This window comes from Thyridium curvatum, assembly GCF_004353045.1.
Source record: "Thyridium curvatum strain D216 chromosome Unknown NODE_12_length_601061_cov_81.036774, whole genome shotgun sequence".
In the NCBI taxonomy this organism is placed as follows: Eukaryota; Fungi; Ascomycota; class Sordariomycetes; order Thyridiales; family Thyridiaceae; genus Thyridium; species Thyridium curvatum.
In genome coordinates, this window is record NW_022156767.1 from 499,451 (window position 1) to 519,328 (window position 19,878).

Here is a 19,878-nt window from a genome sequence, read left to right on the forward strand (position 1 = left end):
CACTATTTGCATGGCCATAAAGATTACGCCTCAAACTTGCAGTTTCCTTTGTCTATGCGAGCAAATCATCTCATTTACTTGCGCTGTAGCCTGTAGGTAGTACCATTTCTTGGGTAACCTCGGGGTCGCCCGAGACACGTACACGTACGAAATCTACGATGTCGGGCCTCGGCCAAGTCCCATTACCGCCGCGCATCAATCCATGCAGTGGGGCCTTGTTGCGACCAGTCTCGGGGTCCAAGGGCATATAAGCAACAAGCACAAGAGAAGGGGCCAGAGTGGGCGTAGGGCCAACACCACTATCACATACCACTAGCATTTACCAAAATCCAGGACATTGAAGTCTGCCTATTTCTGGAATCCAGAGTCCCCTACAATGCCTTTACGGTACGACCCTGAATGGCGCTCGCAAGCAGGTCCGACGTTGCTGGACCAGGGCGAAGTGCTGCCAGTGGGGGATGTAGCTACGAGGAGGAGTAGATATGACGCCTTGTTTGTGCAGTATGTCTCTGAAGTTCCCGAAGACCTGGAACTGCAGGTATACAAAGCCCCAGCACCGGACGGGTATGAAGTAGAAATTTTCCACCTTTCACACAAGGAGACAAAAGCAAAGCTTGGTGCCGGCGACAAGACCCCAGCTGTCTTGCACGTACATGGTGGTGGTTTCATCTCCGTCCGCGCTCGCAACATCCTGGGCTCGATCGCTCCGTTCGTCAGGGAGTCGAAGGTGCCCTTCTTCTCAGTCGACTACCGGTGGGCACCGGAGAACCCCTTTCCTACGCCCGTAGAGGACTGCTGGACCGCACTTCAATACCTTCATTCCAACGCCGAGGCCTTGGGAGTCGACAAGAGCCGAATCGCCGTCATGGGGGAAAGTGCCGGCGGCGGTCTTGCCGCCGGTCTGGCGGTGATGGCGCGCGATCGACGGCTATCTCCATCATTGGCAAAGCAGATCCTCATTTACCCCATGCTTGATGACCGCACCGTTCTTGATCACTCGGACGGACTCGCCATCTTCAGCATCAACGATGTGTATACCGGCTGGCAGGCATATCTCGGAGACGACTACGGAACAGACCGTGTCTCGCCGGTTGCTGCGCCCGCTCGTATCACTACTGCCGAAGGTCTCCCAGAGCTGTACTTAGATGTTGGCCAGCTGGATATATTCCTTGGCGAGGATCTCGCGTACGCCACCAAGTTCCTTTCGGCGGGGATACAGACGGAGTTTCATGTATATCAGGGCGTCATACACGCATTTCAGCGATGGTCTCCCGGGTCCAGGATTGTCAAGCAGGCCTTTAGAAACAGGCTTGGAGCTATCTGTACGCTATGATACGAAGTGTTGAACCCTCTCAGAGGGCCGGGTCAAACGATTTGTCTATAATCAAAAACGATGTTATCAGACCCAAATGGTATCGAGATGAACAATGTTCCAAGCGAAAAGATGCTGTAGTCATCGCTAAAATCGATTTGGGGCTCAGCCAGTATCGTTCTTACATTCAGCATAGGGGCAGCGTAACATCTCTCGCTTGTTCTAGCCAGAATAGTCACAGTAAGGAGATCTGAGCGGTATGCACCAACTCTTGCATAGTTGATCGGGTCCTGAAACCGAGGTTTCAACGTAATACTAATTCAGGATCGGCTCATGAAGCTTCCAAGCCCTGTGGTCCGGGGCGGTGGCCAGCTCGACACCAGCCCTAGCGATATCGTTGGTGAACTCCGGTGCCTCCTTAACTCTAAAGCCGTCATCCCCAGGCAATAACTCTATGGCCTCTCCCGACACAACGCTCTCGCCCATGAGATGATCAAAAGCCTTTGTCATAGATTCCAGAGTGATGAGGAGCCCCCTCGCCCTAGCCTTATCGTAAAATGGCCCCGTTGAAATACCAGTCTCAACGATATTGGGGCATATAGTGTTTAGCGTGATGTTCTCCCGGGGCAGATACTTTCCAAATGCTCTCGTAAAGCCGACAATGCCACTAGCGAAACGTAGTCAGTATCATTCTGCGAATACCAATGGAAGGTCCAGCTGTGCGGTACTCACTGCTTTGCCGTCGTGTAGATGGGCAGCGTTGGGATATAGTAAAAGCCACAACCAGAGGAGACGCTGATTACTGTGGGGTAAATGGAGATTTAGCAAACGCCATGAGAATCACGAGACCGATCTCGACCAAGAAGTCCTCGCGACTTACTCTTGCCGCAAAAGCCATACTTGTTGAGCTTCTGCCGGCGGAATTGCTGGATGGCCAGAGCCGTGGTGTACAAGGGACCGTAGGCATTGACCTCAAACACTACCAGGTTGGGCTTCTCAAACCCGGAAGATCCTTTGCCGGCTTCCTTTGAAAGCCAGGGGACTTCGGAGATGCCAGCGATGGGAAAGACATAATCGATATGGTTCAGCTCCGCCACCGCGGCCTCAAACCCCCGGCGCTGTGATTCCCAATCCGCTACATCGACTTGCACAGGCCAGACGACCTGGGAGCCGGCAGCAGAGTTCAGTTCCTTGGCCACCTGCTCTGCAGCTTCGATATTGCGATCAGCAATGAAGATCTTCATCCTGAACATCGGCGGCCACCCAGAGTCAGCTCTGTCCACTGCGGAGAAACGCTTTTGTTGCTCACCCCTTGGCAGCGAGGTCTGCTGTGAGCGAACGAGCGATCCCGCTCGCACCACCTGGCGAATGATTTAGCAGCGGACACCAAAAGTACCTGCCAAAGGTCTATCTTACCAGTGATGTACGCAGTCTCTCCGGCGTACTTCATTTTGGTTGACACGAGTGTTTGTCGCGAATGGAGTGAAGAAGGGAATCAGAGCTGATCACAGAAAAAGGGCTACCATACTGATCAATTGGACCGCATATGTAAGACTTGCAGGCTAATATTTGGTTTTGTGGACCTAGCTGGGGAGAGGCCTCGGTTGTCGAAGCTTGTCTCATCAGGTAATACCCTCGGAGATGCAGCTACATACGCATCTGCGTTGGAGGTAGAAAGAGACCCGCAATTCGAATGCTGTCAGTTACCCTACGGGACAAGGCGATAATTAGAATCAAGGACTGGGTCTTGTTCCTGACGCATGATTCAGTACCCGGCTCATCGAACAGTGGCGTGGATCGTGCCGGCCTCCAGCAATTCCTGGCAAGGGCCACTTGCTGCTTGAGAGATCCTGAGATGGAAATCAGGGATTCAAGGCATATACCATTTAGAAAAGACTCCATGTTCGACTTTATGATACTGCCTAATGAAGCCGTGATGCTTTCACAACCTTGCCCGATCCTGAGCATCCTTGACCACAGGCCCAAGTGCTGCTCCCTTGTTCGCTTTGAGCACCCGCCGGAGAATCTTGCCACTAGGGTTCTTCGGTATCTCGGAGATGAACTCAACTTCCTTGACCCACTTGTATCGGACACGCCTCTCCTTGATGTACTTCATCAACTCGTGGCCTAGACTCTCGGTAGGCTCAATACCAGGCTTCAAGACAACGAATGCCTTGGGTCTCTCAGCACTGTAGTGGTCAGGCACCCCGATCACCGCGCAATCGGCAACGCTCGGGTGGCCGATCAAGAGGTGTTCTAGATCAGCAGGGGCGACTTGCTGGCCCTTGACCTTGATCATCTCCTTGATCCGGTCGACGATATGGATGAACCCTTGACTATCAATCTTGCCAACGTCGCCGGTGTGCAAGAAGCCGTCCGAACCAAAGGTCTCGGCTGTTTCCCTTGGGTTTGCCAGGTAACCCATCCCGACCTGCGGACCCTTAACAAGGATCTCTCCCGTCTCGTCTATCCCTAGCTCCTTACCCGTGATGGTATCAATGACCTTGACAACGGTTGAGCCGAGAAGAACGCCGCTATTATTTCCGTACTGGTAGTCGTAGTACTCGGGAGGGTGCGTTGAGACGCAACAGCATGACTCCGTCAACCCATAGCTTTGCCTGAAACCTGTCCAGGGCATCTTCTGACGAAGACGCTCCAGAACCTCGGCCCCGAGAGGCGCCGCGCCAGAGGCTAACCGCCGCAAAGATGATAGGTCGTACCGATCAACAACGGGGTCCCCTAGCAACCGTATGACAATCGACGGTACCAAGGAAAGATCGGTAATGCGATACTTGGCGATGGCTTCGAGGAACGACTCCATGGTAAATTGCGGAAGCATGACACACTCATCATTGCTCGCAACAGGCCACAGAACGAAACGGATGAGTCCACTAACTGTCGGCCAGCCCATTAGCGATGAGACATGACCTGCCTGTGCGCCGGCAAGGGAATGAAGCCGTCCTTCTTACTGTGAAACAAGGGAAGACAAGCAAGCTGGCGCTTCTTCTCGGGCAATGCCACGGCTTTCAGTTGAATGCACTGAGCAATCGCATTCTTGTGCGAGAGCATGACCTATGGTTCATTGCCCTTTAGCAGGCAATCGACACTTGTTGACCAAGAAAGGTCCCAAAATACGATCGGTTTTCAGGTAAGATAAGATCACACTTACGGCTTTTGGGAAACCCGTCGTACCGCTGCTGAAAGTGAGAAATCCACAGATGTCATTCGTCTTCCCAGGCGGTATTCGGAATATTGGGCTCTGTCCATATCGCCCATACTCGCGGCCGATATCTATGAGCTCAGATATCGTAGTGAGATCATCGTGCCGCCCCTCGAGGAGAAAGATCCTGTCTCGAGGGATTCCGGCTGCTTTGGCTGCTGCCAACGCGACCTGGATGCAGCTGGATGCCGCCATTATAAACCTGGTGTGCGCCGTCTTCAGGGCACTTGTCATTTCAGCCTCGCCATACGCGGGCGAGGCGCCGTTGACCGTTCCGCCTTTAAGTTCTCTCGATGAGCATATAACCGCAATCAAGATTCTAGAGGCTAGAGGGAGGGGTATGATTTTGATGACATACCAGCTCGCAAAGTGGCGAACATAGCCACCGGGTACCATATCGAGTTGCGACTAAATAGGGACATGGTGTCTTGGGGCTGAAGTCCATACTTCTTGACCAGTGCAGTGCACAGGTGTGTGGCATGTTCTTTCACTTGGAAGAAGTCGAGCCGCTGGGAGGTTGTTGCATCCGCATAGCCGCCGATCTCCTCTGGCGCGACGTTATACAGTAGCGACGATTTTGCATCTTCGAACGCCCATTCCCACACGGTCAGATGCGTTGGGCCTAAGAAGGAGTGAGACATTAGAGCCGGGTGAGATCCACGAGGTCGATAAGTTGATGGGTTGGCTTACATTCAATGTCGGGCAGCTTTGACTGTATAATCATGTTGAAGATCAAGACAGACTACACAAGCACAGGTGAAACCGGCGGCGCTCAATTGTAGCTTGGGCTCGACATGTAAAATTTTGCTCCTGGAGAGAGTCTATTGACAAATTAACTATGGAATCAGTGATTGGTATTGGAGGGCAGTCGGCCGTTGTTGTCCAGTGCTATGTGTGTTATCCGAGGCAACTCAAGCCCAGTACGGGATCCGGCAATCAGCGGCGGCGCTATGGCTGTAACCAGCCGATCTCCAGGTTAGGGGTCCCTTCCAAACTTGTGCCGTGGCATCATATAAGAGAAATAGCATCAAAGGATTCTTCAGATACTCTAAGCTACACGATATTCCAGACGAATCCAACTCCTTTGGGATTCTCATTTCTCGTCAACAGATTGGTTGATCCATCCAACGACATCATCTCAAGCGCTGAATCGTTATCTCACCATGGCTTCCTCCGGAACTGAGAACTCGGCATACGTGCTGGGTGTCGGCATGACCAAGTTCATCAAGCCCCGCGGTTTGCGTGAGTATCCAGATATGGGCTACGAAGCTGGTATCAAAGCCATGTTGGATGCTCAGATCAACTACGACGATGTCCAACATGGCGTGGCCTGTTTCGCGTACGGTGACTCCACCTCGGGTCAGCGTGTCTTTTACCAGTTTGGCATGTCCTCTATCCCCATCATCAACACCGCCAATGCTTGTGCCACTGGCTCTGTCGGCCTATATTTGGCCCGTACCCTTGTGCGGAGTGGGGCAGTTGACTGCGTCCTCGTGGTCGGCTTTGAGAAAATGAAGCCCGGCAGTCTCAAGAGCGTCTGGGACGACAGACCAAGTTCAAGCGGCCGATTTGCAGCCAAGCTGGCAGACCTCTCCCCTCTCAACAAGGCCGCCCCCTTGACAGCACAGTATTTTGGAAACGCAGGCCGGGAATATATGGAAAAGTGAGGAGACCTTCCCGTAATTGGAAAAAAACACAAGTCATAACAATATGAAACTTGACAGATATGGAGCCGAGGCGTCGGACTTTGCCGAGATTGGCCGCATCTCGCATGAGCATTCGCAGAGAAATCCATACGCACAGTTCCGCCAGTCGTACACCCTGCAGCAGATCAAAGACTCACCAACCATTCATTATCCGTTGACAAAGCTACAATGCAGTCCTACAAGCGACGGGGGTGCCGCTGCGGTTATCGTCTCGCAGCGCTTCCTCGATGCGAGACCGCACCTCAAGGGCCAAGCTATCTTGATGGCCGGTCAGGCCTTCCTTACGGACTCCCCTAAAGCCTTTGGCACCAGTGCAATTGAGCTGGTCGGCTATGACATGACGCAGCGGGCCGCTCGTGCTGCCCTGAAAGAGGCTGGCGTCCGACCTAGCGATATCAAGGTGTGCGAGCTTCACGACTGCTTCTCGACCAACGAGCTGCTTCTTCTCGATGCGCTGGATCTCTGCGAGCCTGGTAAGGCCCACCAGATGGTTCGCCGCGGCGACATTACTTATGGTGGCCGGATGGTCGTGAACCCGTCTGGGGGTCTCATTTCCAAGGGACATCCCATCGGAGCCACCGGACTAGCCCAGTGTGCCGAGCTTAGCTGGCACCTCCGCGGGTGGGCCAACAATAGGCTCGTCGACGGCACGGACGTTGCACTGCAGCACAACCTGGGTCTTGGCGGGGCGGTTGTGATCAACGTATACAAGCGGGCTGATGGGAAGACGAACTCGAGGGTGCCCAGTGATGAGGTTGCGCGGACCTCCTGGCTCGGCTACAACCCTGCAGTCGAAGCCCGCGGCATAACCGACAAGGACGCGGATCGGGTGAGGAGCAAGAAGAATAGAAATGACTTTGCCTTGGGAGGTATCCGGGCTAAGATTGCATCCGTAGCGCATCTGTAATTCTAGGGAGCAGCTATCTAGGCACATCACAAAAGAGAGAAAGAACATGACTCCCAGGCTCTCGCGCGCACCAAGAATGATAAGGCGAACCTCTCAGGTTAAAACGCCGACAATGGACACGCCTAGGGACAGCTCAAGATACTGTTGTCAGAGTCCGGGCGGTGTAGACAATGAACCCGCCTCGGGGACCAAGAATTGTATGGTTGCGGGGTTTCTGGGCTAACGATAACTCAGTGTTAAGTTGATGATCTCCCAACAAGGTGTCACCTCGGCTTTCAGTTGGGGGCTACAACTTCAAACTGGTCCTCCCCATCCCCATTCACCTTGCGCCTCTCCTCCCGCAAGAACTCCCTCAACACTCAACATACCGCCTCACTACGACACCTTACATGGCATTCGCGGGCAAGGTGATTGCTGTTACTGGCGGCGGCCAGGGCATTGGCCTAGTCACCGCGAAGATTCTCGCCAGCAGGGGTGCAAAGGTGTCCATTGCCGACGCCAACTCAGTCACACTGGCCCAAGTAGAGAAGGAATTCCAAGCCAACAACTGGCCCATACACACCTACACACTCGATGTCCGAGATGCGGGCAAGGTGGACCAATGGGTGGATTCCGCGGTGCAGAAGTTCGGAAGGCTCGACGGTGCCGTCAACGCCGCTGGTGTGATTGGCAAGCACTATGGGCAGAAGCCAGTTGGCGAGCAAGACGAGGACGACTGGAACTTCGTTCTGGGCGTCAATGTAACCGGTTTGTCTTTCTCCCTTTGGAAGACCGCGTCCCAATCTGCGGCCTCTATCCCTCGTGCCTTGGTTAGGTTCTCCAGCTCACGGACAGAGTATAGGAATGATGCACTGCCTCCGTGCCGAGTTCAAGCACATCGCTGACGGGGGGAGCATTGTCAATATCTCTTCGCACCAAGGATCGGAAGGTGGCCCGGGCTGTGCTGCGTATTCGACCTCGAAGCACGCCGTTCTGGGTCTCACAAAGTGTGCTGCACTGGACTACGGCTCTCGCAAGATTAGGGTCAATGCCGTCGCCCCTGCCGGGACTTTTGGGCCTCTCATGTCGAGTGTTGTCGGAGACAATCCCCCTCCCATCAGCAACGCCTTGAAGAAGTATGGAACGCCAGAGGAAGTGGCCTATATGATCATTTGGCTCCTGGGCTCGGAGAGCACGCACTGCTCTGGCGAATTATACCGCGTAGATGGTGGCATTTTTGCATAGTGGCTATGGCTTGGCACTTGTGTCAAATCCGTAGTCCCAATTGGAAATTCCATGCTTGTGTACTGGGTTGAAAACGCCATCGCTGGATGTATTGCCAACACTACAATCAGAAATCTAGAACCTCTCTCCGTTTTGGACGTCAATAAACTCCATTTCTAAATACTTATTGACCTAGATCTACAGCACAGTCTACCTTGGATGGTAGCCTTGGGCATTGATGGCACATTTTGCCCTAGGTGGTCTAATGCCCCAGTGCCAGTATGGATAAAGAGCTTATCAGAAGACTTCCTCTAAACAATAGCCTGATGTGTGTAGCATCTGTATGAGGTCCCGAGATTCCTGAGGGCACAGATGCTTTCGTCGTGTTGGTAGTCTCCAATGCGACGAGAGGGTTGCTAGGCAGCATATGGTCCGGAATCGCGCCAGTCTGTACCCTTGATCATTCGATGAACATGAATCATAACTAGGACCATGGTCTAACCCCAATCCCATACCGTGGTTTTCGGGCATATAGCGGGAGCCAGCCTGGACGAGGTCAGACGCTCGGCCCGAGGCAAGCCCAAGCTCGACAAGATATAACATCGCAACAGAACCGGAGGAGAGGGCATGAAAAAACACGAATATAAGAGGAACCATAATAGGTTGAGAATTTCGCACCACTGAACCATAGCCAAGTCTTGATCTGTCCTCATCACTACAATATCTCCCGTTCTGACATCACACAGCCAGCACCGATCATGACTCAAACTCCCGTCCCAGGGCGCGACTGGAACGACGACCCCATACGTCCTCCGAATGCTGAATCCCAAATAGGCTGGGCCGGAGTTCCCCTGTCGGAAACGCTAGGCTACTACGGCGTGATCAAGAGAGCGAAGCCGCCTACGAATGATCGGCTCGGATTTGTCCCGGACTATGCATCTGTTGATGTCAACAAGCTGGTCGGGCAGTTTCTCCCGTCTTTTGCGAAGGCCCTCGAAGCTCAGGATGTTGACGCTATTCTCGGGCACATCGATGAAGGCGGTTACTGGAAAGATGTTGAGATGCTCACTTGGGACATCCGGGCCCTGGCTGGTCACGAGAACATCCGCCCAATGCTCACGGAGAGACTCGCAAAAACGGGTATAAAGAATATTCGGATCAACCCTTACATGCCCCCTTCGTTGGAGAAGCTCGGAGATGATCTCTCCTTCGTCCTATTTCACTTCGAGTTCGCCTTCGCGCACGGCACGGGCATCGGTGCTGCTCGACTGAGCCCCTTCGCAGCCAAGACCGGATCGGCAGCCGAGCTTGCTGATGTTAAGTCGTGGAAGTTGTACACGATAGGTACTTCCATCGAGACGGTCGACGGCTGGGACTCTGAGAACGGAGACAAGGTCCGGTACCAGCATGCAAAGGTCCACGACCCGCTGCGCAAGGCCCGCAACTACCGGCAGCTGCGGGAAGACGAGCGCGAGTACAAGGACGGGTCCCAGCCCACAGTCGTCATTGTCGGTGCCGGCCACACCGGCCTGGTCTTGGCTGCACGCTTTAAGGTCCTGGGGATTCCACATCTGATCATTGAAAAGGAGGAGTGTGCCGGGTACAGCTGGGGGAGCCGCTATGAGTCTCTCTCCCTGCACGGTCCAACATTCACCAATCATCTCCCATGTATCCCTTTCCCCCATTGGTTTCCTTTGTTCCTGCCTGCCCAGCAGCTCTCTAAGTTCCTACAGCTATATGCCGAGATGATGGACCTTAACATCTGGACCAAGTCGCATATAGATGGCAAGAACGCAGTCTACAATGAGAAGGAAGGTCGGTGGACAGTCTCCATAACTCGCAGCGACGGGACTAAACGTGTGCTTCACCCTAAGCACCTCATGGTCGCAACAGGGATGACTGGTACCATGCCTAACATGCCCGACATTCCGGGAATGGACGAGTTCCAGCAGAACGGGGGTCTCATCGTCCACTCCTCGCGCCACCGCACAAGCTCTGAGTGGGAGGGCAAGAAGTGCATTGTTGTGGGCGCGGGCACTTCTGCTCACGACATCTCGTATGAGCTGAAGGACCACGGTTGCCAGATTACCATGATACAGCGGAGCGCGACACACGTCATGTCGGTGGAAAAGAGTGTCCGTGCGCTCTTCAAGCCTCGCGAGAACGCGAACCGGCGTGGCTTCCAGCAAACAGATCTTATGGATCAGGCCATGTACCTAAAGCAGCCATACCCGGTCGAGTACGAGCTACTTAATCGAGGGCAAAGAATAACCCGGGAGCTTGACGCGGAGCTCCTGCAGTCGCTCAGGAAGGTGGGCTACCGCCTACACGACGGCTACCACGGCGGGGGAGCATACTCCATGTTCCTGTTCGACCAGGGTGGCTTCTACTGGGATAACGGATGCTGTAAGTTCATCGCCAACAAGGAGATTACACTGAAGCACTCCGAGATCGACTTCTTTACAAAGGACGGTGTCGTGTATAAGGATGGCACCAGCGAGAAGGCCGACGCCGTCGTGTTTGCCACGGGGTGGATGAACTCCAAGAGTGCAATCCAGGCGCTGCTAGGGGACGAAATGGCCAAGAAGTGCCATGAGCGGTGGGAAAAGGGCAACGCATTCTTTCTCGGCCCCGAGGGCGAGTCGCTCATCAACTACTGCCCGCTGCCGCAGAAAGGCCTCTGGTCCATGTACCACCAGTTCGCCTTCAGCAGGTTCCATTCCGCGCGCCTCGCGCTTCGCATCAAGGCGGAGGAGCTGGGCATCGACGTAACGCCGTACGGAAACAAGCCGATTGGACCCAGCAGCACGGCCGCTGGCCGCCAACCTCGGAACCAGTGCTAGGCCAGCTATGGGCTGCACAGAACCCACTCCTTGTTTATTCTGTGCGATATGTAGGGTCAGCACATCTTCATGTTGTTCTGTGGTCTCCGGAGGGTTGCCAGAAGGTGCATTAGAAGGGCTCCTTGACAGTCGAAGCGGCGTCCAGACTGTACCTAGTAGCTACGAATGTGTGGCTTCACGTTTTAGAGGGCTGTCCATCATCCTCCAGCCTCTTAGCTGTTGTTGGGTTAGTTGCAGTGGAGACAAGTTGGTGGGGTGCGTTGTTTGTGCATATAACCGAGGGCTTCAAGCAAGGACATCTCCGGCAAACTCGGGATCGTGTTGGGATTCACTTGATAACCGAAGAGCGCAAACATGTGCCAGAGGAATATAGAACCGTGCGGGATTGGTCACATGAATAGCAATCCTGCATTTTGTCAGCATGACCTTGATGAACAGGCTACGGACCAAGACCAGTCTCCTTGTCAAGAGGAGACATGTCAGACAAACAGGGCATTCACCCCGTGCCTCTACCATTTGTCAGTCGACGAGACTCGCCCACGAAATAGATGATCGCCAAGACATGTTTCGAGTACCTGCATCTCAGGTCACCTCTATGCATCTCCGAACCATCAAATGCAGTCTCGATAGTCGGAACTCACTACACTAGGTACTGATAACTGTAGAAGTATTGGATATACACCTATCTAGCTAGTCTCCCGAGTAGGTATAGACTTAGGTAGACTAGCCCTCCCACAGCTAGCTAGCTAGTACGTATGTATCGTAGTCCCTTATTCCCCGCACCAACAGGCACCGACAGGGACCACAGATGCGGATACCCCGGATTCCAATGTGCACCCGGGTGCGGGGGAAATGGAGAAAAGGAGCAATGATGTCTGCCGAGCCAAGTAAGGCCAACATGATGAGCTACCCTGCTGGTACGACAGCCACTTCTCCGCCCTCCCTCCCCCCCCCCGGCCCTCCAGCTAGCTACCAGGACGACGTCTTTCCCGCATCCCATTTCCTTCGTTCCCCCTTGCTCCCTCTTCACGTCCTTTCGTTACCGCGGAACCTGAGCAGCAACGAGCCCCGTGCGAGCTGGCGATCCCACGATCCTATCCTTCCACAAAATTGACACAAGCAGGCAAATCAACTCGATGGACTCCTCCACTACGATCCGTGTGGCAACTGCCGAGCCCGAGCCCGAGTCTCGACCTGGGGCACCAAGTCGGAAACGTCCCGGCGAGGCGGCGAGCAACGACCGGGCGGCCAAGAGGCGCTCTTCGAGGGCCTGCCTCTCTTGCCGCAGCCGAAAGGTCCGCTGCGATGTAGTCAACAGCGGAGTTCCTTGCACAAACTGCCGCCTGGACGACGTTGACTGCGTTCTTAAGGAGTCGAGCCGGGGTCGTAAACCAAACAGCACCGTCGCTCGTCATCGAGCAGCGTCAAGCACTGCACCTCAGTCTGCAGGTCCTGCTCCACAGCAGGATACGTCGCCGCATAGTCACGACCACGATGCTGACCGGTACCTCGTGTCTCTGACATTCGATGGTGAGTAGAACCGCGATCCGGAGAGGTCTTTCTTCGAGAAGCTCCCCTCGTTCCCTGTTGTCGTGTTCATCTCGCTGATCCCCGCAGACCAGCAGAGCGGTGCTCAGTCCGAGGAGCTGGCGGAAGACAGTCTAGATGGCGATAGTCCCAGCGACGGCAACTATGTCAGCGAGATCCATCTTCCCTGCCATCATCGCCAAAATTCGTTCGTGGACCCGCCAGGCGAGATGATAGCCACCTCTGTCTCGCCTCAGAGGGGCCAGGGGAGCCAGCCGCGATCCAGTCACAGTCACGTTCCTTCACACGGCGGCTGCAGCGCCTCTCGGACTGGAGACTTCGCGCCCATCACCTTGCCTCCTTACATCAAGCCACTTCCAGGCAATATCGGGCCAAGAGACCTGGAGTACCTTGCCGGAAAAGACGCGATGACCATCCCCGACGACGGCCTCCGCGACGAGCTGCTACGCACCTATGTCAAGGTCATCCACTGCTTTATGCCTGCGATCAACCTGGACGAGTTCCTCGATCCAATCATCACCCAAGACGCAAGCCGCCCAGTCAGCCTGCTTCTCTTCCAGGCAGTCATGTTTGCCGGCGTCGTATTTCTCGACAGCAACCTGTTGCGGTCGCGAGGTTACTCGAGCAGAAAGTCAGCAAGGAAGATCTTCTTCAATCGGGTCCGCCTCCTCTATGGATTGGACTGCGAGCCGGATCGTATGGCTCTGATCCAGTCCTTGCTGCTTATGACCTATTGGTACGACTCTCCAGACGACGAGAAGGACACCTGGTATTGGATGGGCAACACCCTCTCTCTGTCTCAGATCATGGGACTGCACAGGGACCCAAGGACCTTGAATATAAGTGTGCGGGCCAAGAAGCTGAGACGCAGGATCTGGTGGTCCTGTTTCATCCGCGACCGGCAGCTGGCTCTGGCCATCCGGCGCCCTGCCAGGATCCGAGAAGAGGACTTCAACGTCACCATGCTGGAGCTAAATGACTTTGATCTCTGTCAGCCTAGTAAGGAGCAGATTGATTTTGTCCGGACATGCGGCTTCACAACTGTAGAGGAAGATGGACGAAAGAGGATGTGTCAGATCTGCATTGATCTGGCTAAACTGTGTGTCTGCATCGGGCATATTCTCCACACACAGTACTCGGTCGTCCCGCTCAACTCGGAGAGCTACAAGAACATCGTAGTCGTGCCTAGATTCTCCGACAAGCAGCTCTCCGATATCAACAAATGCGATCAAGAACTCCAAGACTGGTGCTGCAACCAGGAGACCACCTCCGTATACGCTCCGCCGTCGCCACCTGCATCTACATTCGGATCCGGGACCGGCGAAGACTGCGCCGATTGGGCAAACACCATCACCCGGCTCCACCAGGCTTTGCTGCGCATGGTTTATCTCAGTGCCCTTGGGGCGCTACATCGGCCACACGCCTTCATGGGCTCCTCCTCGCAGCCCGACTCTACCGAAGCAACTGACGGGAGTAAGAAATCCCTCCGAAAGGTCAAGGAAGCCGCCGTGGAAATGACCAAGCTGGCCTTTGAACTGCAGTGCGAAAACCAGCTACGCTACCTGCCAACGAGCAGCATCCCGGCATTCTTGTCCGCGACCATGATCCACATGCTATACATCCGTGATCCGGACGAAGAGGTCCGGAACCTCAGCCTGGGCCGGTTCCACCAGTGCTTCCACGCCTTGGGTGAGCTGCAGGGCATGTACACTGCTGTGGACTACGCCCTAAGCTTCTTGGAATCGGTACTGAAGAGGATGGGCACGAACGTCGCCATGCTGCCCATATGGAGGGCACGTAAGCACGCGAGAGCCACCACTCACTCGGACGATCCCCCCGTAGCATTGCCCCACCCTCCGCGCGGCTCTTTCAGCAACGCATCTTTCCAAGTCTACAATGCGTCCGCTATCGATCCTCGGCTCAAAACGCCACCCATCACTGCGAATGACCGTCTCGCCGAGCCGGTTCCAAATGCGATGCTGCAGCAGGCAGGCGTTAGGCAGGTGCATACCAACACCGAGGCTTTTCTCGAACTCGTCCACCCAATCAACCCTGGCATGATGCTTGGCGAGGGCGTTCCAGAGAATCACGAGCTGCTCCCGGAGCCTCCTGTCCGAGCCAGTCCCGGGTCGGCTGCCGTCACGAACCATGCGTCTCGGGGCCTCGGACCGATGCCGCATGACTTGGCAGGCGGGCCCCATCTCATGGACACCCCGTCCATGAATAGTTGGAATGAGTTCGACGCCCTGCTCCCCGCCCTCATCAACTTTGATGCAACGGACCTAGGCAGTATGGAGTCGAACCAAAGTACGGCATTATCCGCGGGAACGCCGTGGCAGCCATTCTTTTGAGAGATATGTACTCCCCACCCGGAACGCCTTTAGGCTGGAAAGAGCCTGAACAATTTCCAGACTACATGTCTGTCACCATTGGAGGCTGGGCGTTGCTTTGTGCTTGCTCCAGTGCATTTAAACTGGTTGTTGTATTGGCGTCCTTCGTACTTGCAAAGCCTTTCTATTAAGCAACTGCTTGTCTGAAAAGTTTTGACATATGTGATTAGCAATAATCAAGACAATGCAAGCCCCATCACATATTTCGGCTGACGCTGGGGGGTTCCTCAATTGCGTATCTAATTGCATATTTGATTGCATAGAATAGTAGATACTCGTCGCTTCGGTGGCATGATTGGCCAACGCTCCGGCAACTACAGTACAGTCCGCCGGACAAACGCCTTGGCCAGCTGGGTGCAAAGACGGGCATGGATCCGAAGTCGGCGTAGCCTACACGTGTTCTTTACTTAATTTTATCAGGAATGCCGGCGGTTACTTTGCCCTTTTGCCTTGTTAGATACCAGTTCCTCGCGGGCGCCAGGGAGCTCCTAAGCCGCCGTGTCAACTCGAGCGCTGGCCTCTCATCTTGCTTACCCACCAGATCTGAAACAATCCCTCGGAAGAAGGACAGCCTCGAAGAGGGGTCAACATGTGAAATTCAAGACGATTGGCCTTAACTATTGAGAGAGGGATGAAAAGATCCTTCTTCAAGTCCTGGATCTAACTTCGAGAGGCGTGTTTGCCAGTGATTATCTACAGCATTGTGAAAGAGCCATGTCTGTCGTATTGCTCGCTCCTGACCTTAGCTACTATAGACCTTCTCCCCCTTCCCATCGATGATATCTTGAATAAACGCCTCTAGGCTTTGGCCTTTGAGACCAGGATACAATTCGTCAGCGATGAGATACCCTAGATACTTGGCATACTCTGGTGTGTTATCACCCCGTAGACCCCACGAGTTCCAGTATTCGAACTGGGCCCGGACTTGGTTGATCGCAGAGGACTTCATGAGTTCCGCCACTTTTTGCTTCAGATTAGCTGCCGACAGCTGTAATGCAAATACAGGTGTTAGTAAGATGAAAGAATGCTGCAGGAGTGGTTTGTTTTACCTCGCTGCCTATCGGCTTCTCCCCGCTCATCTTCTGCACCAATTCGAAAACCTGGTTCTGGGTTTTCGTTTCCGTAAACGCAAACACTTTCTTATTCAGGGTGCGTGGATCGGTGATAATTTTCGCAACGTATACCCCTACGTCACGGACATCCGTTAGGGCGCAAGGTGTATCGCCTCCGGCGACAATGGTGTTACTTGGGGCCACGAGAGCGTAACTGAAGCGGCCGGAGGGCACATCTGGGAGCGTGAGCTGGAACCACCATCCGACGTCGATCACGGTATAAGGAAGACAAAGCCGTTGGATGTGATCCAGGATATCCTCCTTCTATCAATTATCGTTAGCTGTCAGGCCTCGAGACATGCCAGTAAGGATCTGGGCTTGCCCTGTCGCGTAACTGCATAATCCCCCGCGGTCCCACCGTGGCGAAGAAGCATGGAACATATCGTCCAACACCAGCGGCCTTGGCAGCGTTTGATAGTGGTATCTCATCCGCCAGAGATTGATAATGAATAGCAGATATGACGATGTCGACGCCATCCAAAACGCTGACAAGCTCGTTCAGCGGCCCTTGAAGATCAATTGGGACCACTTGCACCCCTTTTGTCTTTAGAGCTTGCACTGCTGGCTTATCCTTCGATGCGGGGCGCACCAGAGCTGTTATCTCCTGGTACCGGGGTCAGTAGAGACGACAAATGAGGATTGGAGATTTGGTGATGCCCACAAAAATAGTGGACGAGTTCGCCAGGCCATTGACGATGGATCGGCCGGTCTCGCCAGTGGCCCCGACGATTGCGACCTTCATTTTGCACCGAATTACTGTGATTGGCGATCAAGGAACCGATTTCGTCAGTTTGGGGACTGCTCAAAAGGTCCATGAATATTCAGAAAAGACTTATTAACGGCCTTTGGTCCCTTGTTCGCCCTAGCATTGAAGGCAAGCCGATTCTGGTGGGATTTCTGAATTAGCCTCGGTAATCTAAGCATTAGCCGCACAGTCATCGCAATACGTGAGGTTTGGACAGATTGTGTAGCGGTGTATCGTGATAGTATCTACGAGAACTATGCATACATGTGAGGAAGACAGTATGGCGTCGCCTTGTGTAATTAAGTGTCGAACAGTCGTCGCAGTCGTGCGTACTCTCTGCTGAACAACGTTTATCCGCTCCGTGGAGCCCCCCTAAGACTCCTCCTACACTTATAGTTTAGCTATACATTGAGGCCTTTAATCAATTTAACCTCGGAAGTTAACTATATACTACTGGGAGTGTTTGTTTCGGGGGGGGGCGGGGATTTGGCCCCATGTTGTGCAGTCAGCTTCGTCGTAACAACTTGAATCATTGCCTCTGGTGCTCAAGCTTTCATAGTGATTGCCGAGGAGCATAACCCATACTTGTCGCCTCGGTTAGGTCCCTGACTGGACTATCAATATCACAACAAACATGGTTTGAATTACATGGTCATAAGAAACACGTTCAGGCATTCACGCAACAGGAAACAGGACAAATTCGTCCGCTCCTGCCATGTCCATACAGGATCTGAGACGTTGAATATGGTTCCGCATAATACCCTGAAGTCGTCCGTAGCACGCACTACCGCCTTCCGCACCGGCGTTGCCAGATATAAGCGATCTTCTTTGCATTATTGGGGTTTACTCCCGTCGGCACGCTCCCTATCGTCAACCACCAGGCAGCCCGATGTTCGTATCATCGAGGTCGCCCCGAGGGACGGTTTGCAAAATCTCAAACAGTTGGTACCCCTTGGGGTCAAGGTCGAACTGATCCAGCGACTTGCGGAGACTGGCTTGAAAGACATTGAGGCGACCTCGTTTGTATCGCCGAAATGGGTCCCTCAACTTGCCGACGGCCACGAAGTCATGCAAGAGTCGCTTCGCTTCTCGAAGTCGCAGCCAGGCATGGGTAGCCTCCGCTTCCCCGTGCTGGCCCCAAATGCAAAGGGGTTGCAAAGGGCACACGCCGCCGGCGTCAAAGAGATCGTGGTGTTCTGCTCTGCCACCGAGGCGTTTAGCAAATCCAACCAAAACTGCACCATCGATGAAGCCATCGCCCAGGCCAGAGCGGTTACAAAGGATGCTCTTGCACTCGGAATCATGGTTCGCGGGTGAGTGAAAGGCAAACCCGTTTCCTTAAAGGCCAGATCCCTTCAGGCCAGCAACACGAGCTAACGCGCCATAACATTTATACAGGGTTGTATCTTGCATATTTTCCGACCCATTCACCGGTCCGACTGCACCTAGCGAGGTCCTGCGGAGGGTACAACAGTTCATCGACATGGGCTGCTACGAAGTCGGACTCGGGGACACTCTGGGTGTCGGTACTCCCAAAGACACGCAGACGCTGCTCGAGGTCCTCCTCCGCGACATTCCCGCCGACAAGCTTGCTGGTCATTTCCATGATACCTACGGCCAGGGCGTTGGAAACGTATATCGCGCTTATGAAATGGGCCTCAGAGTGTTCGACAGCAGCGTTGCCGGCCTCGGTGGATGCCCTTATGCCCCGGGGGCCAAAGGCAACGTTTCTACCGAGGATGTTGTCTACACGCTTGAAAAGGCTGGCATCAATACCGGTGTAGACCTGGACAAGCTCGTCAAAGTCGGCCAGTGGATCTCCGAGCAGCTTGGTATCCCTTACGGCAGCAGGGTGGGCGCGGCTCTGGCTTCCAAGTCGCGCCAGCCGTCTACCGGCTCTTCCCAGCCTGCCAAGAAGGAGGCAGTGGCACCCAAGAGAAAATGGGAGGTGGTCAAGGACACTGGGGAGTATCGAGTCTCGCGCTCAGGTGCAGTGCTAAAGGTCACACTGACTCGGCCGAAGAACGGAAATGCCATGACCGACGCCATGCTTGAGAGTCTGACCGAGTTGTTCAAGAACCTACACAAAGACCCCTCAGTATTCCATGTGGTTCTTGAAGCGGAGGGCAAGTTCTTTTGTACCGGGATGGACCTCAGCGGCAACAGCGAACTTAGCGACATGTCTCGGGAATACAACTATTATGAGAAGGTCGCGGGCCTCTTTGAGGCCGTCGACCGGGTTCCTCAGACCACCATCGCCCTCATCAACGGGCCGTGCTATGGAGGTGGAGTCGGCCTGGGCTTCGCCTGCGACGTGCGCATCGTGTCTCCTAAAGCCCGCTGGACCCTGAGCGAGGTCAAGATCGGCGTCAGCCCGGCTGTCATCTCCAAGTTCCTCGTACGGGAGTGGGGTTCGTCCATGGCGCGTGAGGGCATGCTTTCGGGGAGAGAGATCACCCCGACGGAGCTGTGGAGGATTGGGGCGGTCCACCAAATCGTCGCCGAGGGCGAAACACTCGAGTCTCGCCTCGAGAGTTATCTGTCACAGTTGGAGAGGGCCGCTCCGCGCGCCGCAGCGGTCAACAAGGAGCTTTCTAGGCGTGCTTGGCTCCAGCCGGAGAGCAAGGCCCAGACCGACCTTGTCCAGAAGGCCTTCCATGCCATGGTGGCCAAGGGCGGCGAAGGCGAGCACGGCATTGAGCAGTTGTTCCGCAACAAGAATAAGCTTTTCTCTTGGCAGGATTTCTGGGCCCGTCGAAACCCTTTTGCAAACCCGATATACCAGGAGCCCCGTGAGTGAAGGAAGAATGCCGTCTTCCCTAGCTGTGTAAACACAATCTTGGGCTGGTCACGGCTATCGAGAGAATGTACAGCACTAATTAGAAAGCTTGT

General features: G+C 54.3%; 8 protein-coding genes across 8 annotated transcripts; 5 read left to right on the forward strand and 3 right to left on the reverse strand.

Annotated features, from left to right (window-relative positions):
- Positions 1 to 376: 376 nt before the first annotated feature.
- E0L32_002981 (uncharacterized protein) lies at positions 377 to 1,333 on the forward strand (the record flags this gene model as incomplete). The annotated part of the gene is made up of 1 exon (XM_031137230.1): positions 377 to 1,333. One exon carries the CDS (start codon positions 377 to 379, stop codon positions 1,331 to 1,333), a length of 957 nt encoding a protein of 318 aa, XP_030999591.1.
- A 294-nt stretch (positions 1,334 to 1,627) lies between these two features.
- On the reverse strand, positions 1,628 to 2,762 carry E0L32_002982 (uncharacterized protein; the record flags this gene model as incomplete). The annotated part of the gene is made up of 5 exons (XM_031137231.1): positions 1,628 to 1,979; positions 2,045 to 2,114; positions 2,193 to 2,557; positions 2,622 to 2,673; positions 2,729 to 2,762. 5 exons carry the CDS (start codon positions 2,760 to 2,762, stop codon positions 1,628 to 1,630), a joined length of 873 nt encoding a protein of 290 aa, XP_030999592.1.
- A 492-nt stretch (positions 2,763 to 3,254) lies between these two features.
- Positions 3,255 to 5,256, reverse strand: E0L32_002983 (uncharacterized protein; the record flags this gene model as incomplete). Its single annotated transcript, XM_031137232.1, has 5 exons — positions 3,255 to 4,207; positions 4,282 to 4,384; positions 4,482 to 4,810; positions 4,891 to 5,154; positions 5,223 to 5,256. 5 exons carry the CDS (start codon positions 5,254 to 5,256, stop codon positions 3,255 to 3,257), a joined length of 1,683 nt encoding a protein of 560 aa, XP_030999593.1.
- A 439-nt stretch (positions 5,257 to 5,695) lies between these two features.
- E0L32_002984 (uncharacterized protein) lies at positions 5,696 to 8,369 on the forward strand (the record flags this gene model as incomplete). The annotated part of the gene is made up of 4 exons (XM_031137233.1): positions 5,696 to 6,195; positions 6,257 to 7,067; positions 7,406 to 7,892; positions 7,987 to 8,369. The coding sequence occupies 4 exons, from the start codon at positions 5,696 to 5,698 to the stop codon at positions 8,367 to 8,369; spliced, it is 2,181 nt and encodes a 726-aa protein (XP_030999594.1).
- A 737-nt stretch (positions 8,370 to 9,106) lies between these two features.
- Positions 9,107 to 11,191, forward strand: E0L32_002985 (uncharacterized protein; the record flags this gene model as incomplete). The annotated part of the gene is made up of 1 exon (XM_031137234.1): positions 9,107 to 11,191. One exon carries the CDS (start codon positions 9,107 to 9,109, stop codon positions 11,189 to 11,191), a length of 2,085 nt encoding a protein of 694 aa, XP_030999595.1.
- A 1,136-nt stretch (positions 11,192 to 12,327) lies between these two features.
- On the forward strand, positions 12,328 to 15,090 carry E0L32_002986 (uncharacterized protein; the record flags this gene model as incomplete). Its single annotated transcript, XM_031137235.1, has 2 exons — positions 12,328 to 12,721; positions 12,809 to 15,090. 2 exons carry the CDS (start codon positions 12,328 to 12,330, stop codon positions 15,088 to 15,090), a joined length of 2,676 nt encoding a protein of 891 aa, XP_030999596.1.
- Positions 15,091 to 15,871: 781 nt separating this feature from the next.
- Positions 15,872 to 16,983, reverse strand: E0L32_002987 (uncharacterized protein; the record flags this gene model as incomplete). The annotated part of the gene is made up of 4 exons (XM_031137236.1): positions 15,872 to 16,117; positions 16,179 to 16,505; positions 16,600 to 16,845; positions 16,903 to 16,983. 4 exons carry the CDS (start codon positions 16,981 to 16,983, stop codon positions 15,872 to 15,874), a joined length of 900 nt encoding a protein of 299 aa, XP_030999597.1.
- Positions 16,984 to 17,730: 747 nt separating this feature from the next.
- E0L32_002988 (uncharacterized protein) lies at positions 17,731 to 19,786 on the forward strand (the record flags this gene model as incomplete). The annotated part of the gene is made up of 2 exons (XM_031137237.1): positions 17,731 to 18,299; positions 18,385 to 19,786. 2 exons carry the CDS (start codon positions 17,731 to 17,733, stop codon positions 19,784 to 19,786), a joined length of 1,971 nt encoding a protein of 656 aa, XP_030999598.1.
- Between the last annotated feature and the right edge of the window lie 92 nt (positions 19,787 to 19,878).